Source organism: Amblyraja radiata, chromosome 8 (genome assembly GCF_010909765.2).
Source record: "Amblyraja radiata isolate CabotCenter1 chromosome 8, sAmbRad1.1.pri, whole genome shotgun sequence".
NCBI lineage: Eukaryota > Metazoa > Chordata > Chondrichthyes > Rajiformes > Rajidae > Amblyraja > Amblyraja radiata.
This window is the reverse complement of record NC_045963.1, coordinates 8259035-8280170: the sequence shown is the minus strand read 5'-3', so window position 1 is coordinate 8280170 and position 21136 is coordinate 8259035. Positions and strand designations below refer to the sequence as shown.

The following is a 21136-nucleotide window of genomic DNA, read 5'->3' as shown; positions in this document are numbered from 1 at the left end:
CCATCCTGTACTCGAAACTACTTAGTACAGGCATGTCTCCAAATGAGCCAATTCAACCAAGGGAGGATATTTATAGTGTGTGAAAAAAAAAGTGACATCATTTGTGCCACGTGATGATTTAACAAACTTCACCGTTCACAATGTTTATTCAAGATTTAACGGGAAAGCTCGGGAGACGGACAAGTCACTCGCACAAATAACAGAAATGCCGAGTACCCGTGGGAACTCTTTATCTACCCCACGTTATATCGTGTGATATTGTGCTAGACCACGACCACTTCACTCTGGTTACATCTTGCGTCAAGTCGCCCCGTGAGAAAGCCCCATTACTCAGTACTTTGTTGAGGCACCTTTGGCAGCAATTACAGCTTGGCACACCCGTATTTGGATAATTTCTCCCATTCTTCTCTGCAGATCCTCTCAAGCTCTGTCAGGTTGGATGGGCAGCGTCGATGCATTTTCAGGTCCCTCCAGAGATCGGGTTCATGTCCGGGCTCTGGCTGGGCCACTCAAGGACATTCAGACTCGCCACAAAGCCACTCCTGCGTTGTCTTGGCTGCGTGCTTAGGGTCATTGTCCTGTTGGAAGGTGAACCTCCGCCCCAGTCTGAGGTCCAGAACGCTCTGGAGCAGGTTTTCATCAAGGATCTCTCTGTACTTTGCTCCGTTCAACTTTCCCTCGATTCTGTCTAGTCTCCCAGTTCCTGCCGCTGAAAAACATCCCGAAAGCATGATGCTGCCACCACCATGCTTCACCGTAGGTATGGTATTGGCCAGGTGATGAGCGGTGCCTGGTTTCCTCCAGACGTGACGCATGGCATTCTGGCCAAAGAGTTCAATCTTGGTTTCATCAGACCAGAGAATCTTGTTTCTCATGCCTTTTGGCAAACTACAAGTGGGCTGTCATGTGCCTTTTACTGATTGGCTTCTGTCTGGCCACTACCATAAAGGCCTGATTGGTGGAGTGCTGCAGATATAGTTGTCCTTCTGGAAGGTTCTCCCATCTCCACAAAGGAACTCTGTCAGAGTGACCATCGGGTTCTTGGTCACCTCCCTGACCAAGGCCCTTCTCCCCCGATTGCTCAGTTTGGCCGGCGGCCAGCTCTATGAAGAGTCCTGGTGGTTCCAAAGTTCTTCCATTTAAGAATGACGGAGGACACTGCTCTTCGGGACCTGCAATGCTGCAGAAATTGTTTTATACCCTTCTCCAGATCTGTGTCTCAACACAATCGGATGTCTACGGACAATTCCTTTGTCTTCATGGCTTGATTTTTGCTCTGACATGCACTGTCAACCGTGGGACCTTATATAGAAAGGTGTGTGTCTTTCAAAATCATGTACAATTAATTTAATTTACCACTGGTGGACTCCAATCAAGTTGTAGAAACATCTCAAGGATAATCAATGGAAACAGGATGAACCTAACTCAATTTTGAGTGTCATTGCAAAGGCTCTGAATACTTATATAGATGTGATATTTCAGTTATTTATATTTAATTACTTTGTAAAAATTTCTAAACACCTGTTTTCACTTCTTCATTCTGGGGTATTGTGTGTAGATTTTGAGTTAATCCATCTTAAAATAAGTTTGTAACGTAATAAAATGTGGAAAAGGTGAAGGGGTCTGAATACTTTCTGAATCCACTATAGTGGGACAGTGGCATAATAGGTACGGACAAGATGGCCTGAAAGGGCATATTTCTGTGTAGCACGAATTACAAATAATCTACAAAAAAACATAAAATCATGGAGTAATTGTGATTTGCAGAGCGGGAAGACATATAGAAGACATACGGGGGGAAAAATGTGCTGTTTCTCAAGCTTATGTTGTCCTCTTTGTTACAGTGGGAACAGTGCAGTACGCCACACACCAATAGGCGCAGAAGGCAACTCTGAACTGCCTCTTGCCCACACTTTATTTCTCTGACCCTTCTGTCTGTGCCTACGACACTGTTACAGGACCTCCTCTTCCGTCACGTTGCAGCCATCTTAACTTAATATTGAATTCGACAAGAGTTAACTTGATTTTTCTAGCTGTAGCAGTCGTTCATCTGTAATTTTGTATTTCTCCCCTTTTTTTCCTGCCTAATCTGCCAGGTATGTCTTCCTGCACTGCTTTTTGCAACTCGTAGATTCTATCAACTACATTTACATTCTCCAACTGCTCCAGTTCACTCATTGACCAGAGAATATTGTGTACAGCTGATCCTCAAGTTCACCCCAGTTTTACAGAGTCAGAGACATTGCCTCCCCTGTGCTCCATCCAGCTTTACAAGCTCCCTATGTCTCCTTCACAGGTCTGTAGAGAAGACTTTGCCTTAAATGTTAACTCTGGTTCTCTTCCCACATTATGTAGCCTACTTTACAAATTGTTTCCAGCATTTTTTGTTTTTTTTTTAAAAGATTTCCAGCATCTGCAATTTATTTTGACTCTTAATTGTAAAACAGACTGCTACCATTTATCCAGAATTAAGTAGTGAAAAACCTGCTGACTGAGCTCTGTCAATTTCCCAGCAGCACTCACGCGTTAGTAGAAATTCCAAACGCTAATTCTGGGAAATATGCCAATGAACTAGTCACAAAATACATACTCATGTACTTGAAAGGAGAAGGGAGAAGCATAGAGTTATCCAACTTTTAATCGTTTCAATGATTCAATGATTCAAATTTTACAAAAAACACTTCAATTTATTTTAAAGAATTTGAGTGTTATCTTAATGTCTTGGATAGCTTTGCTAGCTGTCAAAACTTTCTCCGCCCCCACACCCATCTGTGGGCAGTACTGTGGACAATCCATTTGACAGTATAAGTTACTATTTTGGTCTAGGCAGCGAGTTAACACAATAGAATACACAAAACTCTTCACATCATCAGCAAGTACATGCAACTCATCGCAAACAAGAAGTTATGGCCTCTTTTTTTCGGGTCATTCCCTGATTTGGCTACTTCTGACAATATTGTTTTTCTCTGCTGATCCTTATTTATCTTTAAGATGGTTTGAATGGAAGTATTAGGGGCTTTTCTTGAAATACTGCAGTCAGTGAAGTGTAGATGATCTAAAATGGTGTTAGAGGATTTGTTCCAGGATTTTAAAAGAACGTAATCATAGGTGGTTAGAATGAATTTATCCATTGCCAGTCAATTGAAATTCAGTCCCTTGCAAGAGGTGACGTTGAAACAGGAGATGTGGAGTCAGTATGGATAGAACAAAGGAATTGTAAGGGTAAAAATACCCTAATGGAACTTATCTACAGGCCCCCCAAAAGTAGTCTGGATATAGAGTGCAAGTTGAACCAGGAGTTAAAATTTGCATGTAGTAAAGGTAATGCTACAGTTGTTATGGGAGATTTCAACATGCAGGTAGACTGGGAAAATCAGGTGGGTACTGGACCCCAAGAAAGGGAGTTTGTGGAGTGCCTCTGTGATGGATTCTGAGAGCAGCTTGTATTGGAGCCTACCAGGGAGAAGGCAATGAGAAGGCAATTCTGGATTTAGTGTTATGTAATGAACCGGATTTGATAAAGGAACTTAAGGTTATGGAGCCATTAGGAGGTAGTGACCATAATATGGCCATTTAATCTACAATTGGAGAGAGAGAAGGGTAAATCTGAGGTGTCGGTGTTACAGTTGAATAAAGGGGACTATGGAGCCATGAGGGAGGAGCTGGCCAAAGTTGACTGGAAAGATACCCCAGCAGGGATGACAGTGGAACAACAATGGCAGGTATTTCTGGGAGCAATACAGAAGGTGCAGGATCACTTCATTCCAAACAGGAATAAAGATTCCAAGGGGATTAAGGGGCGACCGTGGCTGACAAGGGATGTCAGGGACAGCATAAAAATAAAAGTGAAGTACAACGTAGCAAAGATGAGCTGGAAGCAAGAGGATTGGATAATGATTAAAGAGCGACAGAAGATAACTACAAAGGCAATACGGGGAGAAAAGATGACGTATGAAGATAAGCTAGCCAAGAATATAAAGGAGGATAGTAAAAGCTCCTTTAGGTATGCGAAGAGGAAAAAATTAGTCAAGACCAAAGTTGGACCCTTGAAGACTGAAAAAGGTGAATTTCTTATGAGGAACAAGGAAATTGCAGATGAGTTGAACAGGTACTTTGGATCCGTCTTCACTAAGGAGGACACAAACAATCATCCTGATATACTATTGGCCAGAGGATCTGGGGTGACAGAGGAACTGAAGGAAATCCACATTAGGCAGGAAATGGTGCTGGGTAGACTGATGGAACTGAAGTCTGATAAATTCCCAGGGCCTGACGGTCTGCATCCCAGGGTACCTAAGGAAGTGGCTCTAGAAACCGAGGACGCATTGGTGATCATTTTCCAATGTTCAGGATCAGTTCCTGTGGATTGGAGGGTAGCTAATGTTATCCCACTTTTTAAGAAAAGCGGGAGAGAGAAAACGGGGAATTATAGACCCGTTAGCCTGACATCGGTGGTGGGGAAGTTGCTGCAGTCAATTATGAAAGATGAAATAGTGGCACATTTGGATAGCAGTAACAGGATCGGTCCTAGTCAACATGGATTTAAGAAGGGGAAATCATGCTTGACTAATCTTCTGGAATTTTTTGAGGATGTAACTAGGAAAATGGACAAGGGAGAGCCAGTGGATGTAGTGTACCTGGACTTTCAGAAAGCATTTGATAAGGTCCCACATCGGAGATTAGTGGGCAAAATTAGGGCACATGGTATTGGGGATAGATTGCTGACATGGATAGAAAATTGGTTGGCAGACAGGAAACAAAGAGCAGGGATTAACGGGTCCCTTTCAGAATAGCAGGCAATGACTAGTGGGGTACCGCAAGATATTTACAATATACATCAATGATTTAGATGAAGGGATTCAAAGTAACATTAGCAAATTTGCAGGTGACACAAAGCTGGGTGGCAGTGTGAACAGTGAGGAGGATGCTATGAGAATGCAGGGTGACTTGGCCAGGTTGGGTGAGGTGGCAGATGCAGTTTAATGTGGATAAATGTGAGGTTATCTACTTTGGTAACAAAAACAGGAAGACAGATTACTATCTAAATGGCGTCAAGTTGGGGAAAAGGGAAGTACAACGGGATCTGGGAGTCCTTGTTCATCATTCAATGAAATTAAGCATGCAGGTACAGCAGTCAGTGAAGAAAGCGAATGGCACGTTGGACTTTATAACAAGAGGAGTTGAGTATCGGAGCAAAGAGGTCCTTCTGCAGTTGTATAGGGCCTGAGTGAGACCTCATCAGTCTGAAGAAGGGTTTCGGCCCGAAACGTCGCCTATTTCCTTCGCTCCATAGATGCTGCTGCACCCGCTGAGTTTCCCCAGCAATTTTGTGTACCCTCACCTGGAGTTTTGTGTGCAGTTTTGATCCCCTAATTTGAGGAAGGACATTCTTACTATTGAGGGAATGCAGCGTAGGTTTACAAGGTTAATACCCAGGATGGCGGGATTGTCACATGCTAAGAGAATGGAGTGGCTGGGCTTATATACTCTAGAGTTTAGAAGGATGAGAGGATATTATTGAAACATATAAGATTATTAAGGGTTTGGACACGCTAGAGGCAGGAAACATGTTCCCGATGCAATCCATTTAGAACAGAGATGAGGAAACACTTTTTCTCACAAAGAGTTGTGAGTGTGGAATTCTCGGTGGAGGCCGGTTCTCTGGATACTTTCAAGGGAGAGCTAGATAGGGCTCTTATAGATCGTGGAGCCAGGGGATATGGGGAGAAGGCAGGAACGAGTTACTGATTGGGGATGATCAGCCATGATAACATTGAATGGCGGTGCTGGCTCGAAGGGCCGAATGGTCTTCTCCTGCACCTATTGTCTATCACTAAATATATATTGCAGCAAATGTTCTCTTAAATAGAACTTTTATAATACATTTATAATTAGCAGCCTATCTAAGGAGAAAAAGCATTATTATAAATTCAGAATTTTGAAGTTGTATTACACTGGTATGACATTAAACATGAGGAAAATCAGTTGTCCATTGGGATTTAACTGTCAAATTTTCATAGCATTCAAAAGAAATTAGGGCAAGCCCACTACTCAATAAACTTGCTGAACAATCTTACAAAATATCAAGCAAAGCCGCACAAAATTAATTTTCAGAAATTGTCAATATCCTGGCTCCAAGTAAATTGGTTTTCTGTTTCTACTAAATATTACAAGAGAACTTTTGTTCCCTTAGCCAACGTGTGAGAAGCGGTTTTAGTGTGGCTGGCATAAAATTGGATCTTACTTCATCCCCTCGAAAATTATCAAGCGCCTATTATCTTTCCATCTCCTTCAAAGACAATAATTCCAGATCTCAACTATTAAAGCACATCTCCCCTTGTATTTTTTGCCCGAAATGTTAAATCTGTGTACGTTTGCTCTTGAACCATCAACTAATGGGAAATTTTCCTTCATTTACCTTATGCAAGCTAAAAATGATTTTACACACTACAAACAAATCTCCAACTGACCTTTGCTCTAAGCAGAAGAACCCAGCTTCTCCAGTTGAATCTTTAACTTAATTCCCTCATTACTCAATCCATTTCAGTAAATCATTTCAGCACCCTCTCTGGAACTTCACTTTGTAAAATATGGCTACCAGATTTGGGCAGTTTTGGAATAACCAAAGTTTGGCATACATTCAACACCTGCCTACTGCTGTACTCTATGTCCCTGCTTATGAATCCCAGAATCCTGTAAGCACTATCACATTCAAGGACTTTAGACCATGTATACTCAGATCCCACATTTTCAAATCACACTAGTTTGTAATACTTGATTCTTTCAGAAAATATGCCACAAAAATTGATAACCTTCCTTTTTTGCCTAATGTGTTCATCTGCCCTGTCCTCATGTATTTACTCAGTCAATCAATATTCCCTTGTAGTTTCTCCAATCCTTCCTCATAGCCCACGCTGCCATCCAGTTTGGTATTATTAGCAAAACTATTACGTGGCACCAACACCAACATCACCAATCTCTGCGCACCTTATTAAATACAGCATTGATACCCAAAAATCATCTGTTTAATCCAAACCATTAAAGAAACCACAATACCTTAATCCTGTGTAATCTAATTTGATTTATAGTTTCTAATGTGTCACACTTTAATCATATTGTACCTTATAAATGACCCCCACGCTTATTCTACAGGTTAGTGAAACATGAAACTTCTCCTTTATATATCCATGCTGATCTGGTCCACTTCAATTTTAATAAATGCTAGCAATTTCCCTCCGATTGTTGTTAGGCTAACCAGTCTGTGATTTTGAGGGGTTTTTCAGTCAACCCTACATTTTGATAGGAAAGTTTCAAGTAATTTATGTTTCTTTAATTTTTAACTGAGATGTATTTATAATTGAGCCAAATGAGACTGCAATTGCTGGAATCTGGAGCAAGAAACAATCTGCTGGAGGAAATCAGTGGTGGAGCAGCTTCAGTAGGTAGGAAAGGAGCTGCCCACATTCCAGGTCGAAAACCTGCATCAGGTCTGAGAGACTGCTGTATTCTTGACCACCTGAACTTGCGGAGAATAGTGAGCATTGCTCAGTCCATCAATGACTCATCACTTCCTTTCGTCCAGTCCATCTTCACAGCCTATTACAGAAATCTGAAAGTATCATCACCTATCTCTTTTACCCTCTAAGAAAAGATAGTGGAGCTTGAAAGCCCCAAGTCCAGACGAGAAAAGCTTCTTCCCCACTGCGATCAGACTACTGAACCAATCACCTCTTTCACACTCAGTTTCCATAGGTGCTGCCACATATTCTTATTCTTAACTCTACCTTATTTAGTTATTTCGTTTATCACTTTAGGTTTTTTTTATACTTTAGATTGCACTACAATATTTTCACCATTCTGTTGCTTTGCAATCAAGGTTGTATTTATTATTGTATCTATCATTACTGTATACTATTTATTGTAACAATAAACAAATCTGAATCAGATTTCCTTCTAACCCACATAGTTCCTCAGCAGATTGTTTGAATTTAGATTAATGTGTACATTTGTGTTTTGAGGTTTAATCTTCTACTTATTAATACTAATTTAAAATTAAAAATAATTAATTTTTTCATAGCTAAGCATTTTTCATAAAAGTATCAGTTACTGTCAGACATTTAATATATTTTGTGACAATGTCAAATCATTTCTGGGGATCGGACTTGAATTACCGATGAGAAGGCCCTATGCTCAAGTGGTCTCAGGGACGAAGCTGCCAGGTTCAGAAAGGAGCGCAGTGCAGTTACATCATGACCAGTTCACACAAACAATTTTATTCTAATATGGACACAGGAACTTACAAAGCAAAAAGTTGCTGTGAAGCATACTTAAAGATTCAAAATCTTTAAGTTACTTTAAAAAAAAGGAAAAATAGCTAATTAAAAGTGTCATAGTAAACATGAGCTTGATTTGTAATTAAGATACATTGATAAACCATAACTCGCTCAGATGAACAGGGAATACAAATAGATTTCCGGAGTAACGCAGCAGGTCAGGCAGCAACATGGATAGGTGACATTTCGGGTCAAAATGTTGGGGCATTTCCAAAGTTCAGTCTGAAAAATGATCCTGACCCAAAATGTCACCTATCGATATCCTCCAGAGATGCTGCCTGACCCGCTAAATTACTCCAGCACTGTCTTTTTTGTTGTTGCAAACCAGCACCTATACTTCCTTGTTTCTACATAAACAGATTTCTAATGGTCTTCAGAATACCTGTTTTATTTAATTGATATTACATCTTCTACAATGCAGCACATTGAGCATTTTGTGCCTAACCTGTTTTTTTCGATATTAGTACTTCACCTACTATATAAGTACTTTACACATTCTTTCTTGAATGACCACTGGAACTTCAAACTACAAGTTATATCACATGAAAATCAATATACTCACACCATTTGATATTATAAACAGCCAAATCTTTAAACAATGCTCATGAATTACAAAAAGCAACATAAATAAATAATTAGGCTTTAAATACGGGTTACATAAAAGTAACCATAAAAGAGACCTATTTAATCCATCTTTGATTGCCTTTCTGCTGCATCTACATTGCAGCAACAACATTTTGATCCATTTTGTAAAAGGACCATAATTACTTTATCTTAGATTCGTAACTGTGTCTTAACCAAAGTTTAATTTAAAACATATTAATACTTCTTTACTCTTGCACTGTATGTGCTGGCCATAAAAACACAAAGTAGCAATTTTCAAGGGCCTATCTACATGTCGATTCATTGATCTGTGAGGAAGAGCAACAGTTTAATAGAATTTATCCTCAAATCCGTTAGGTGGTTAATAGAATTCAAAGTAAAAATATGTACAACTTACATTGGATACTACTGTGATAAATGCATGTGCTATTGGAAAAGGAAGAGTTTCTGGAGTTCCATATTCAAAACAATCTTTCATAAGCGAAAGGCCATTTTTTCCACAAAAGAGGCAGACATAGCGAAGCAAGTGCAAAGGTACTTCTACATCCTAAACAAATAAGAAACAAGGATAATTAGACTTGAAACAAATAACAACAAAAAAATTTAAGTAATTTACAAAGGTTTTCATATCAAAAATATTAGATCTCTAACTGATCTAATTTAAATTTCATTTTGTAGATTTTATATAAAGCTCAGAAAATTAGATTGCAACAAGAGGCAGACAGAACCACTACTTCACAAGTTGACAATGACAATATTTTTCAGCGAGTTTTTCAGGATACATGAAAAATTACAATATGTAAAATCCCCAGAGATAATGCAAATTATATTTAACAATGTTGCCACATCATATCTTCTTACAGAATTTTTCTGCAAACAACCTTAAAGTATGCACTCAATAGCTGAATTTTGTTTGCAGATGATTAAAAGAACCAAAACTTTAGGTCTAATAAAAAGGGTCACATCAAAACCTCAACCTCTATTTTTAATCACAAATGGTGCTTAGTATTTCAAATATTTCCAAGGCATCCGATTTTTACATAAATTCCAGAATAAAACTGTTTTTAAGCTTCTGTTCAAGTGTAACACAAAGATCATAAATAGCACAAAATTACTTCATGTGGATTATTATATTAGAACGGCCATTTTAGGAATTACTATCCGATTGAAAAAAAAAATGCAACAATATTTTATGCGGATGATGCACAAGATAAAAAGATCCAAATATGAAGATACACCACAATACAATTCCGCTAAGCAGCAGAAGGTAAAAAGGGTGTTCTGATCAAAGTTTAAGAAAAATATGTAGAATATATTGGAATAATTTTTCCACATAATATTGATTCATGTAATGGACCAATGAAATGTAAAAGTACTGTTAACAAAGAGCTAAAGATAGGCAATTATTTGAGAAATAAAAGGGCTTTGATGCAAGGTCAGTTGACTCAGAACAAAATACAAGCTGTCATGCTTAATTTAGCCAATGTGGGCCAAGTGACCCATTAATCAAAACTGAAACAAATCATGCCCCACGAATCTTTGTATTCCACAAAGATGTAGCGTGAGGACATGTACAGATACAAAATAGCAAGTTGATGAAAATCACAAGCAAGTTGGGTTGTAGAGTGTTCATACATTATTGCATCTTAAGCTTAATTATCCAGATATGATTTGCTCTTAAAACAGACATTACAATGACGAAAGAATAATAAATGGAGTCATTTTATTTGCAGGATAGAAAATTGACTAAAATGTCCAAATTATACACTTCTATATTTATGCTAGTCAAAGTTTGCAAGACTTGCTCATCTTACACAAATTTTTCATAATGTTACATAATATTAGTAGCTTAAAAATGAATCAAAATACCATAAAATTGATGAAAATTGTTACTTACATTCATATCACAAAACGCCCCTAATAAGTTGCTTTCATGAGCTGAAATGTCCTAATTTAAAGAAAGGTTAGTATAGATTTAAAATGTGAAAGTTTGAAATAAGATTACACGATTTTAGGCAACGGTAGATAGGAACTACAAAGACAGCCCTATCAATATTAGATAAAATTAAACATTCAGGTTAAAAACCAATTGGTCCTCGACAAATTGTAAAATAATTAACCCTTTAACAATTTAAACTTTGAGTCAGGTGACCAACACTACAAGCCCAATTAAGGAAAATATACATGCAATCCAGACTGAGACCTCAATGCTGTAGTAAAAATATTAAAAAGGTCTATCTCTGCCTAAATAAATGGTTAAAAAAGTCCAACATACTGTTCAGGAGCAGAACGATTCCAGTATCTCATGCAATATTTATCTATCAACTAACATCACTTACACCCATATAGCATCGTTAACATAGTAAAGTGCCGTGAGCCATTCAACAGGAGAGTAACCAGAGAGGTGCAACGTGGGATATTAGGGCAACCATGATAGGTTTAAGCAGTATCTCAAAAGCAGAGTGTACAGAGGCCAGGATCAGAGAAACAAATCCAAAATTTACTCCACAATGAGCTCGCAGCCACCAAAGAGGGAGTGACGATTACCTGGAAAGCACAAGAGGGCAAAACTGGAGCAGCACAAAGATCCAAGGGTGTTAAAGGGCTGGAAAAGGTTACAGAAATAGGGAGGCCTTGAAGAGTTGGAAACAATCATTAAAATTACGGCATTACCAGTCAGCAAAATGCCAACATATATCAACCAGCATTCGAGGGCAAGTTAAGATACCGGCAGTACATTTTCCAAGGAGCAAAATCTTATGGGCAGTCCAAGATGAGTTGAAGCTAGCCAGGAGAGCAAAGGAATAGTCAATTCTGAAGCCAAAAAGATATGGATATAGGATTTAGCATTAAACTGATTGAAAGTGAGTGAGGAATACAAGGTCAGAAACTCAATTCAGATGCAAACTTTTTGATTGATCAGCTAGAGAATAGGGATAAGGCATAGACCAAAGACAACTGCACTTCCCAATGTGTAATATGGAACTGCTGATGCCGGTTTAAACCGAAGATAGACACAAAAAGCTGGAGTAACTCAGCAGGACAGGCAGCAATTCTGGAGAGAAGGAATGGGTGACGTTTCGGGTCGAGACCCTTCTTCAGACTGGTTAGGGATAAGGGAAACGAGAGATATAGACGGTGATGTGGAGATAAAGAACAATGAATGAAAGATATGCAAAAAAGTAACAATGATAAAAGAAACAGGCTGTTTGTAGGGTGAAAATGAGACTAGTGTGACTTAGGTGGGGAAGGGATAGAGAGGGAATGCCGGGGCTACCTGAAGTGAGGGAAATCATTATTCATACCATTGGGCTGTCAGCTGCCCAAGCGAAATATGAGATGCTGTACCTCCAATTTGCATTTAGCCTCACTGACAATGGAGTAGACCGAGGACAGAAAGGTCTGTGTAGGACTTCCCAATGGTCAGAATAAATTTTTCCAACAATGAATGACAATTAGTTTTTAATTCGCTGTTGTTTGCGCAGCCTTGTGGTGCACAGATTACCAACAGTAACTAATCGTGAAAAGTATTTAATTAGTTGTAAAGTGATTTTGTGCTGTTTTTATGGGATTTTTTCACATTCTTTATAGCTATCTACCATTTTGGGCTATCTACCACTTTGCAAGACCCATTATGATTTATTTGCTTGTAAACCTTAAAATGATATCTTTAATTGCAGCATCTTCATTTGATGTTATGAAGTGTCAAGTAAATTTTCCATCAAACTAAATCTGCATTTGTTTTACTTATTTCATTTGAAATCTGAATTATATTTAGATACTGCTCATGACACAGTAGCAAAATAAATTGCAAAAAGTTAACACGATATCTACATTTTCTTGAAACGGACATTTCTCACTTTTCAAAGCAGTTACCTATATCAATAGAGAAGTCATTAGTAGCACTCTCAAATCTTGACATTTATAGCTCACTTGTGCAAATATCATACTTTAAAGATTATTATTTATATGCTGGATGTGCAAAAATTAAAATGGCATTCAGGAATGTAAAACATTTAACTGCTGTTCTCTTCTCCAACAACACTCCAAACATATTCAATTTATTGAAGAGATGTCACCTACAGGATAAACACTAAGCGGTCAAATAGGAGGTTGTTCTGTTGATTATTTTCCATTAACAAAGCAACAATTTCAATTCTATTTACACAAGTAATCAAAGATATAACTAATAGCTTGTATCTTTAAGATGTAAAAGCTATTGTACAGATCCAATCCTTCAAAGTAAACACAGAAATACCACAAAGAAGCCTGAGCTATTTTCCCAATGGCCTGAGGCAATTTATCACACCGTTTTTTCTTCCCGGACATTTCAAGTTGTATATATCTAAACAATTTTGGGCAGGTAAAAACCTCAAAATATACATAACGCACAGATTTGCATTTTTTGCAAAGCAATAGAAACTTGGTAAAAACTCAATAAGTGAATTACATATATCAACTGCTACAGCTCAAAAAATACATTATACCTCTATAGTAGCATGTGTGTTATGTTTGTAGGCAGTATATAAAGGAAACTGAATTTGAAATATCTTTGCCACACATAACAACAACTTTTCTTTTTCTTCTGTATTCCACGTGCTAAATGGATCAGTGCTCCGTGCAGAAACCTCCTCAGTTCTCCCACATGTTCTATTATTTGCCTTTTTCTCCACAAAATCATTTAATTTTCGACCAATATCATCTTCATTTTTATTACACTCTCCTTCCCGATTAGTCTGTTCATGGTTTTGCTGATTCAGGTCCTGCCATGAAGAATCATCACTAGTGCAAATTTTACACAACTGGTCTTGGAGAGCCTGGATTTGGGCAGTCACCATATTGATAAGGGCATAAACCACCTGGTTGAAGATTTCCAGGTGCTTGTATTCCTTGAAGCAACAAAGGCATTGCCTATATATCAAAAAAGAGAAACATGTTATGAACAGCTCAGTGTTAAACACAAATAAAAACTAAACTTTCATGAAAGCTAACAGATTCTGTATTTACAAATGTATCTATTATGTAGAGGAGAAAAAATAATATTATGATGTAATGAATATAATTGTTGGCCCTAAAATGTAATTTGCAAAAATTCCTGGAATCTCCAAAATATTCATTTTGGAAATAATTGAATTCAGGTATATACACCAATACTTCTGTCATGCAAGACGAATCCGTGAGTTGTGTCTGAAGTTAGGACATTATTACAGCATGTGACAATGACATTTCATGCAAGTCTGACCAGTCTAGAATGTAAAGATGAACTGACAGCAAGATAAAGACAAATGTTTTATTAACAAAAGATAAACTATTTTACATTTAAATAGGCAATGCATAGAAGAATACAATATTAATTCAGTCGAATAGGATTAGTGTAAAAGGGCAACAAGGTCAATGTGGACATGATGGATCAAAATGTCCAATTTTGTGCTCTATGACTTATAAAACATATAAACCTCAACATAAACTAGACAAACGATGAATTGATTTTTTTAAATTTTAATCTAATATTACACAAAATTCAAGCACTCTTTATAGACATGTAGGTTTGTTCATATATTCAAAGAAAAGATCCTGATGGTAGTGTTGAATTACACAATGGATTATAATGTTATGTTGCAAATGAAATCAGCACCAGTCTCGTTGAACCAGTTTTACTCAGCCGTAATACCAAGCAACAATTTAATGTAGAATATCAATAATATAAAAGCCACTCTAGTTATCAAAAAAAGGAATATAGGAAATAATGTCAAATATTTCAATTTTTCTCATGACTTTAAATTACTAAAATAAATTATTGGCAATTAAACAATCATGCTTTTATGGGAATATAAAGTGACAGTCTATTCATGCACACACCATAAATAAAAAGTAAACAAACCTCTGTGTCCAAGAGTTAATGTAATTAAATATTTTGAGAGCATGTTCCTTTTTAAGCTGCAGTCCTTCATTATTTTCTGTTTCAGAAACTGTTGATAGAACAATAAAATTAGTCAATTTCAAAAAGCACAAAAATAGGCATTTTAGGCCTAATATTGAAACTTCATGTTTCAATTACAATCGTAGTTATGCAGCACAGAAACAGGACCTCCGACTCAATTTGGCCATGCCAAACAAGATGCCTACCCATGATCATCCAATTTCCCTCCATTTGGCCCACATATTTCAAAACTCTTCCTATCCTGTCTAAATGCTTTTTTATTGTTGTAATTGTATCAGCCACTTCTTGGAATTGTTCCATGTACCACCATCTTTACTATGCCAAATTTCAGATCTCCTTTAAATCTTTCTCCTCTCATCTAATGCCTATGCCCTCTACTTTTAACTCCCCATCCTGGGAAAATGGCTGCAACTATCTTTCCTATCTATGCCCCTCGTGATTTTATAATCATCTAAGGTCACCCCTCAGCCTTTTTCATTCCAAGTGGGAACAGTCCAATCCAATCCCTTCATAACTGAAGCCGCCGAATCCAGGCAACTTCCTTATGAATCTTTTCAGCACCAACTCTAACTTAATCACATCCTTTTTGTAACGAGGCCACCCGAACTGCACTCAATGCTTCAAGTGCCGTCTAATCAACAATTTTTGTAAGCATAACATGACCCCATCCCCCAATTCTTATACTCTATGTCATTGCCCATGAAGGCAAACATGCCATATATATTCTTCACTACCCAGGCTATGTGTGTCGCAGTATTCAATGAACTAGGTACGTGTCCCATGGTCTCAATAATACTCCCGAGGACCCTGCCATTCACCATGTATATCATGTCCTAGATTCATTTCGAAAATGCAAATTTTTGCACTTCTATTCCAGCTACCATTCTTAGCCTAGTTAATCAATATCCAGTTGTAACCTTCAACCTTCAACAACCTTCTACACTGTCCACTATTTTGGTGTCATTCGCAAACATACATTCTCATCCAGATCGTTAATAAACATGACAAACAGCAGATTGACATCAATATGAAAAACAACTCTCCCCAACACCCTGTGACTCGTACAAACAAACCAATTTTGCATTCAATTGGCTAGCTCACCCCCGAACCCGTACATTGTAAATTTTTGGGCCAGCCTCCCATCAGGGATATTGCCAAAGATTTTGAAAAAGTCCATGTAGCAATGTCTACTGCTATGGCCCAGTTAATCCTCATGTGCGCTTCTTCAAACACCACTGATAGATTTGTGAAGCATGGTTTTCCACGCGTCATGCTGAAAACCCTGATCAGTCTAGTCTTTCCTATTATCATTACATTCTTCCCTTCTCCCTTGCAAATACATCTCAGGGCACTCGCTTAACTTTTTTTCCCTGTTGCCAGCCGGGCAACCTTGGTAGCTTTTTAGGTTGCCAAATGACAGTTTAAGTGGTCATTTAAGACGGCTGGCATGACCTGTGCGATAATGTGCTCGGACGAAGTGCGTAGTTACGTCGGAATTATGCTCAATGAAGCATTCCCATATTATTTCTGCTTCAAGTCACAAACTAAACATATTCACCAATCAAGACATGATATATACCACAATGACATGTAGCAAAATTATAATACAGTATCTCAACTCTTTTTACACATTGCAATTAATGCAATTTTTATTATTTCTTTCCACTTCCAAACGAAAATGTGGTTGGATTATGCAGCGTATGATCAACGTGTCAATAAATCCTGGACCATGATAACATATATGCTTAACCATGCACACTACAGATTGATGCAAACATGCTTTCTGTGAAGGGCTGAAAATTATCATGACATGGCCATAGCGTGGGTTGAATTAAAACATATTTGATTGTATTCCGTTATCAAACATGGTCAATGTTCGCTCTGAAGACTTGGGCTTGGGGGCACAGCTCCCGTCTGACTCCCGACGCCTCTGGCCACCCTTGGGCGTGGGGCTCTCGGGTGGGGACCTCTCAAAATGGGGGGGGGGGGGGGGGCGTGTCCCTGGTCCCTGTCCATCGCCAAGTGCTGCCGCCAAAGGGGGATGCAGTTGGCATCTCCTCGCCACCGCCTCCCCTCCTCCGCCAATCAACAGGAAGATCCGGGGCCGAGTGGTGCAGACGCTTCAGACAGCGGAAGGGGGTCTCCCCCTGCCTCCCGGCCTCGGCGTGCGAGAGGGTTTGTTTTGAAAGCGCCGTTGGCTGAGTGGCAAGCAGCGGCCGTTATCAGGCCGGGCGGGGGTGCGGGAGGAGGAGGAGGAGGAGATGGGGCCGCTGCTGCTGTGCGGGGCCCGTCATTCGCTCCGACCCTCCGTCACGCCACACTTAGCATCTTTCCCACGCTTTACAGCCGTCGCCGACACAAAACGCCTCGTTCCTTTTCTCCAGAGACGCTGCCTGACCCGCGGAGTTACTCCAGTTTTTTGTGTCTATCTTTGGTATAAACCAGTAACTGCGTGCCAAGCCGGGCAAAATGACTCGCCGTTTAGGTTGCCCGGCGGCAATTTGGGTGGTCAGTGGCACCCGGGCAACCGCTAATTTCGAGCCCTGCTCTCCACATCAACCATTTCATCCAGCAGCAAGTTCCACATTCTCACTGCTCATGGAGCACTTGAATATTGGAGAGTTTTTTCATTACGTTACATATTAACCCTCCACCTGTTCACTAGGAATTACATTTTATATATATTTTCTTCACATTACAAGATACATAAATAGGCAGTTCAGCCAGTCGCAATTCAGATAAAAACAGAAAGAGTCAGTAAAGAGACGAACAATACACAGTGGTCCAATCACTGGCCAAGGTGAGATGCATGCAAGTTGATGGAAGAAAGTAAAATACTGAGGTACTACCGACAATCTTTCAATCCAATCAGCAAAGATAATGGAAAAGCTTTCAGGAATAATCTGAGAGGAAAATATTCTCATCTTGGAGTAAAATAAGCTGATAAAAAAGGACCAGATCATTTGTCAAGACCAAACCGAATCTCATTACCCCAATTTCAACTTTTAATGCAATAACCCAAGGAAATTGAGATCAATGTAACTGATAAGTACATGAACACAGGAAATCATTAATATTTTTTCATTAATCATTTGACCTATTAGCAAAATTGATACATGAGTTGAGAACAATATTAACAAATCTGGCGAATCTTAGGTGATATAAATAGGAAGAGTTCAACACCAAGCTATGCTAAATGTTTATAAAATCACTAGACTAAGTGGGACCCATTGGGTCCCAGTCACACGGGAGGCCTGGTCCCCCAACGCAACCCGTTCCCCCAAGGCAATATTCCACCACTCATCTATAGTCCCTAACTGCGCAGGCACGGCCCATTTCCCCTCATCCCCCAGCACTTCCTCCCCCTCCTCTTCGTGAGTGGGAGGGGAGGAGGGGAGGGTGGTGTGGGGGGAGGGGTGTGGGTGCGTGGGGGGAGGGAGTGCGTGGTGGGAGGGAGTGCGTGGGGGAGGGAGTGCGTGGGGGAGGGAGTGCGTGGGGGGAGGGGGTGCTTGGGGTGTTAGGGGTGTGTGGGGTGGGAGGAGAGGTGTGTATGTGGGCGGGAGGGCACTAAAATTGAGTAAAGGCTTCTGGGCTGCTAGGCCATTTGGTCAATGTAAATATGCCTTCTGCAGAAATGGGACAAGCTGCAGAATGGTGCCAGTTTGTCTAGAGCTTAGATAAGAGCTGCAGGATGAGAATGAAACATCTGCTGATCCTGACAATTAGGTGCAAATTGCATGGAATGGATTGGATTAATGCAAACCAGACATACACATTGTATATAATGTTGCAAAGCTTTACTTTGCTAGATGTTGATTGGATTAAGTATTGAGCCTTGTCTGGGTTTCTTGAATATCTGGGCAAATGTTGCTCTGTTTGAATACATTGTATTAGTCACTATATTATTGGGTTAGGGAAATGTCTATCATGTACTGGGTTAATCAATACTGTTACTGGACTGTAAAGAGAGCACCCCCGTGTGGTTCGGCCCCTCAAGGTTCGGGACCTACAAAAAGCCGTTCCCACGAGGTCCTGTGTCGATCTTCTGGGAGAACATTTAGGACTGCGTGACCTTCTGGAGTGTCTCTGCTTGAATGAGGCTAAAGAGGGCTTGGCCAGGCAGATACGAGGATCGAACCTGCAGTGGTTCGGTATAGTAATGCGAACTGTAATTGTGTTTTTCCAAAATAAAGTTTAGATGCACAAGTGCTTGAATCAGTGATTTTTGACTGAAACTAGACTGAGGGAAGTTTCGAACGAGCTATTTACAGGAAGGGGGAGGAGGGATGTGGGAGAGGGAGGAGGGATTTGGGAGGGGGGTGTGTGGGGGAGGGGGGTGTGGGCGGGGGAGGGGTGTAGGGGAAGGGGTGTGTGTGGGCGGGGGGGGTGTTGTGGGGTGGAGGGATGTGTAGGCAAGGGGGGTGTGTGTGGGAGGGGGTTGTGTGTGGGCAGCGGAGGGGTTGTGGGGGAAGGGGGTGGTGTGAGTGGGGAGGGGGGTGTGTGGGGGGGGGTGGTGGGTTGTGGGGGGAGGGGGGTGTGGGGGGAGTGGGGGGAGTGATGTGTCTGTGTGGGGGGGTGTGGGGGAGGGAGCTCGGAGAAAAGATGGCGGAAGAGCCATGGGGGAGAGGGGAGTATCACGGGAGCAACAGCCAGCGAGAAAGACCAGAGGGGAAGGGGCTGGAGCTGGCGGTGCGATGGGGACTCACAGATGGTGCAGGTCGTTGGTCGTTCTCCTCCGCCATGATCAGAGTCTCCGCTTTCCGTTTAGCGACATCGGCGATATATCTCCAACTTCGCGCCGGCCGGGCTGCTTCCGGTCCCTTCGAAAATTGTGTCCGGTTGGAGACCTCCGCTGGCCAACCTCAGCACCAGTAAAAACGCGATGGCGCAGGAACGGGCGGATCGCCCCAGGGAGTGACAGGAGAAAAGGCCAATCCGCGCGGCACTGACTGGCAGGAGAGATCGATCTGCACACGTGCATTTTTTACGATTTTTAAACCTCGCTAACTTTTACATGATGCCACCGACCAGAATGAAACTTGGTGCACTCGCAGCACGGGAAAACGGTGAGTGAGCTGGCGAAAAATCATAGCGCTATCGCGTACCATTTTTGCGCATAGAAAAACCACACAAACCGGAAGATAACAAGATCAGAGTTTTAGTTATGTATAGTTTATAACATTCTCACTGGAAGATTCTGTGCAGTTCAAGGTACAAATGAACGCTTTATAAAGAGTACTGACAATATTTACTGGAATTATCCTATTATTGAGAAATACAGTTTTGTGAATGAACCGGGGAAACTGTCAACATTCTCCTCAGGAGCAGAAGCTAAACAGATGAGAGAGGTCTGTGAAATTATAAATAATTTGGATAATTAAATAAATGCTTTCAATACTTCATGGCCCATTAACCAAAGGCAACAAATGATCAGCGAGATTCACTGGGATGATGCAAAGGAAAAACCTTATGCAAACATGATTGGAATGCACAGCCCTTAAAGATCTATGCAAATAATTCAATAGCAGTCTTCAAATTGAGATAAAAACTCAGGATAGTGAAAACAATGGATTTATTTTACACCAAAATCCCATTGACATATGGAATTGGAATACCATTGGAACATTTGAGCGGTTATAACACAGGGTCACTTCCCTCAGCATCCACTAGCGAGAGCACCCTATATCATCGTGTTTCTCCACGGAGCTTTTGAGGTGACTACACAGCTTTAGAGTGGTGACTGCACAGCTTTAGTGTGCTCTTCAAAACATACTCCTGCATATTGGAACGTCCCAATCAGCAGCATTCGGTTGTAGACATACACATTGGGAGAGTCACCGGACCAAAATGAGATGGATACCTGAAAAGCTTTAATGAAGGGGGGGAGAAAAAAAATGTTAGGTTTTATGGAGTATTTTCCCGCTTGCTCTCCTCCAAGACTTTTGTGATAGATTATGTGCTGTCATCTTCCTTATGGCTGTAGATCACAGACCTACCCCAGTGAACCTTTCCAAAGCATGAGAACACCTCATCCTGCTCCACGGAGGGGGCTCTGGATCAGAAGATCATCTTGGAGGATTCTGAGACAAAGAGCAAAGCTTGCTGACTCTTCAACTCTAGGAGTTCCTCACTCATATCCTCCCCCCTCGAATTGGTTAATATGTGGCGCTGCTCCAATTTAGGGTGGGCCTCACTCTGGCCATGGAGGAGGCCCAGGACAGAAAGGTCGGATTCGGAATGGGAGGGGGAGTTGAAGTGC

The 21136-nt window shown here is 40.5% G+C and overlaps 1 protein-coding gene across 1 annotated transcript in view; it reads right to left on the bottom strand.

Annotated features, from left to right (window-relative positions):
* The window catches only part of usp34 (ubiquitin specific peptidase 34), a 181136-nt gene extending 167386 nt beyond the window's left edge, over positions 1 to 13750 (bottom strand). Inside the window, 4 exon segments of the mRNA XM_033025144.1 lie at positions 9334 to 9483; positions 10834 to 10884; positions 13424 to 13491; positions 13494 to 13750. Of these exon segments, the coding sequence (XP_032881035.1) occupies positions 9334 to 9483; positions 10834 to 10884; positions 13424 to 13491; positions 13494 to 13617 (393 nt within the window). The 5' untranslated portion in view covers positions 13618 to 13750.
* Between the last annotated feature and the right edge of the window lie 7386 nt (positions 13751 to 21136).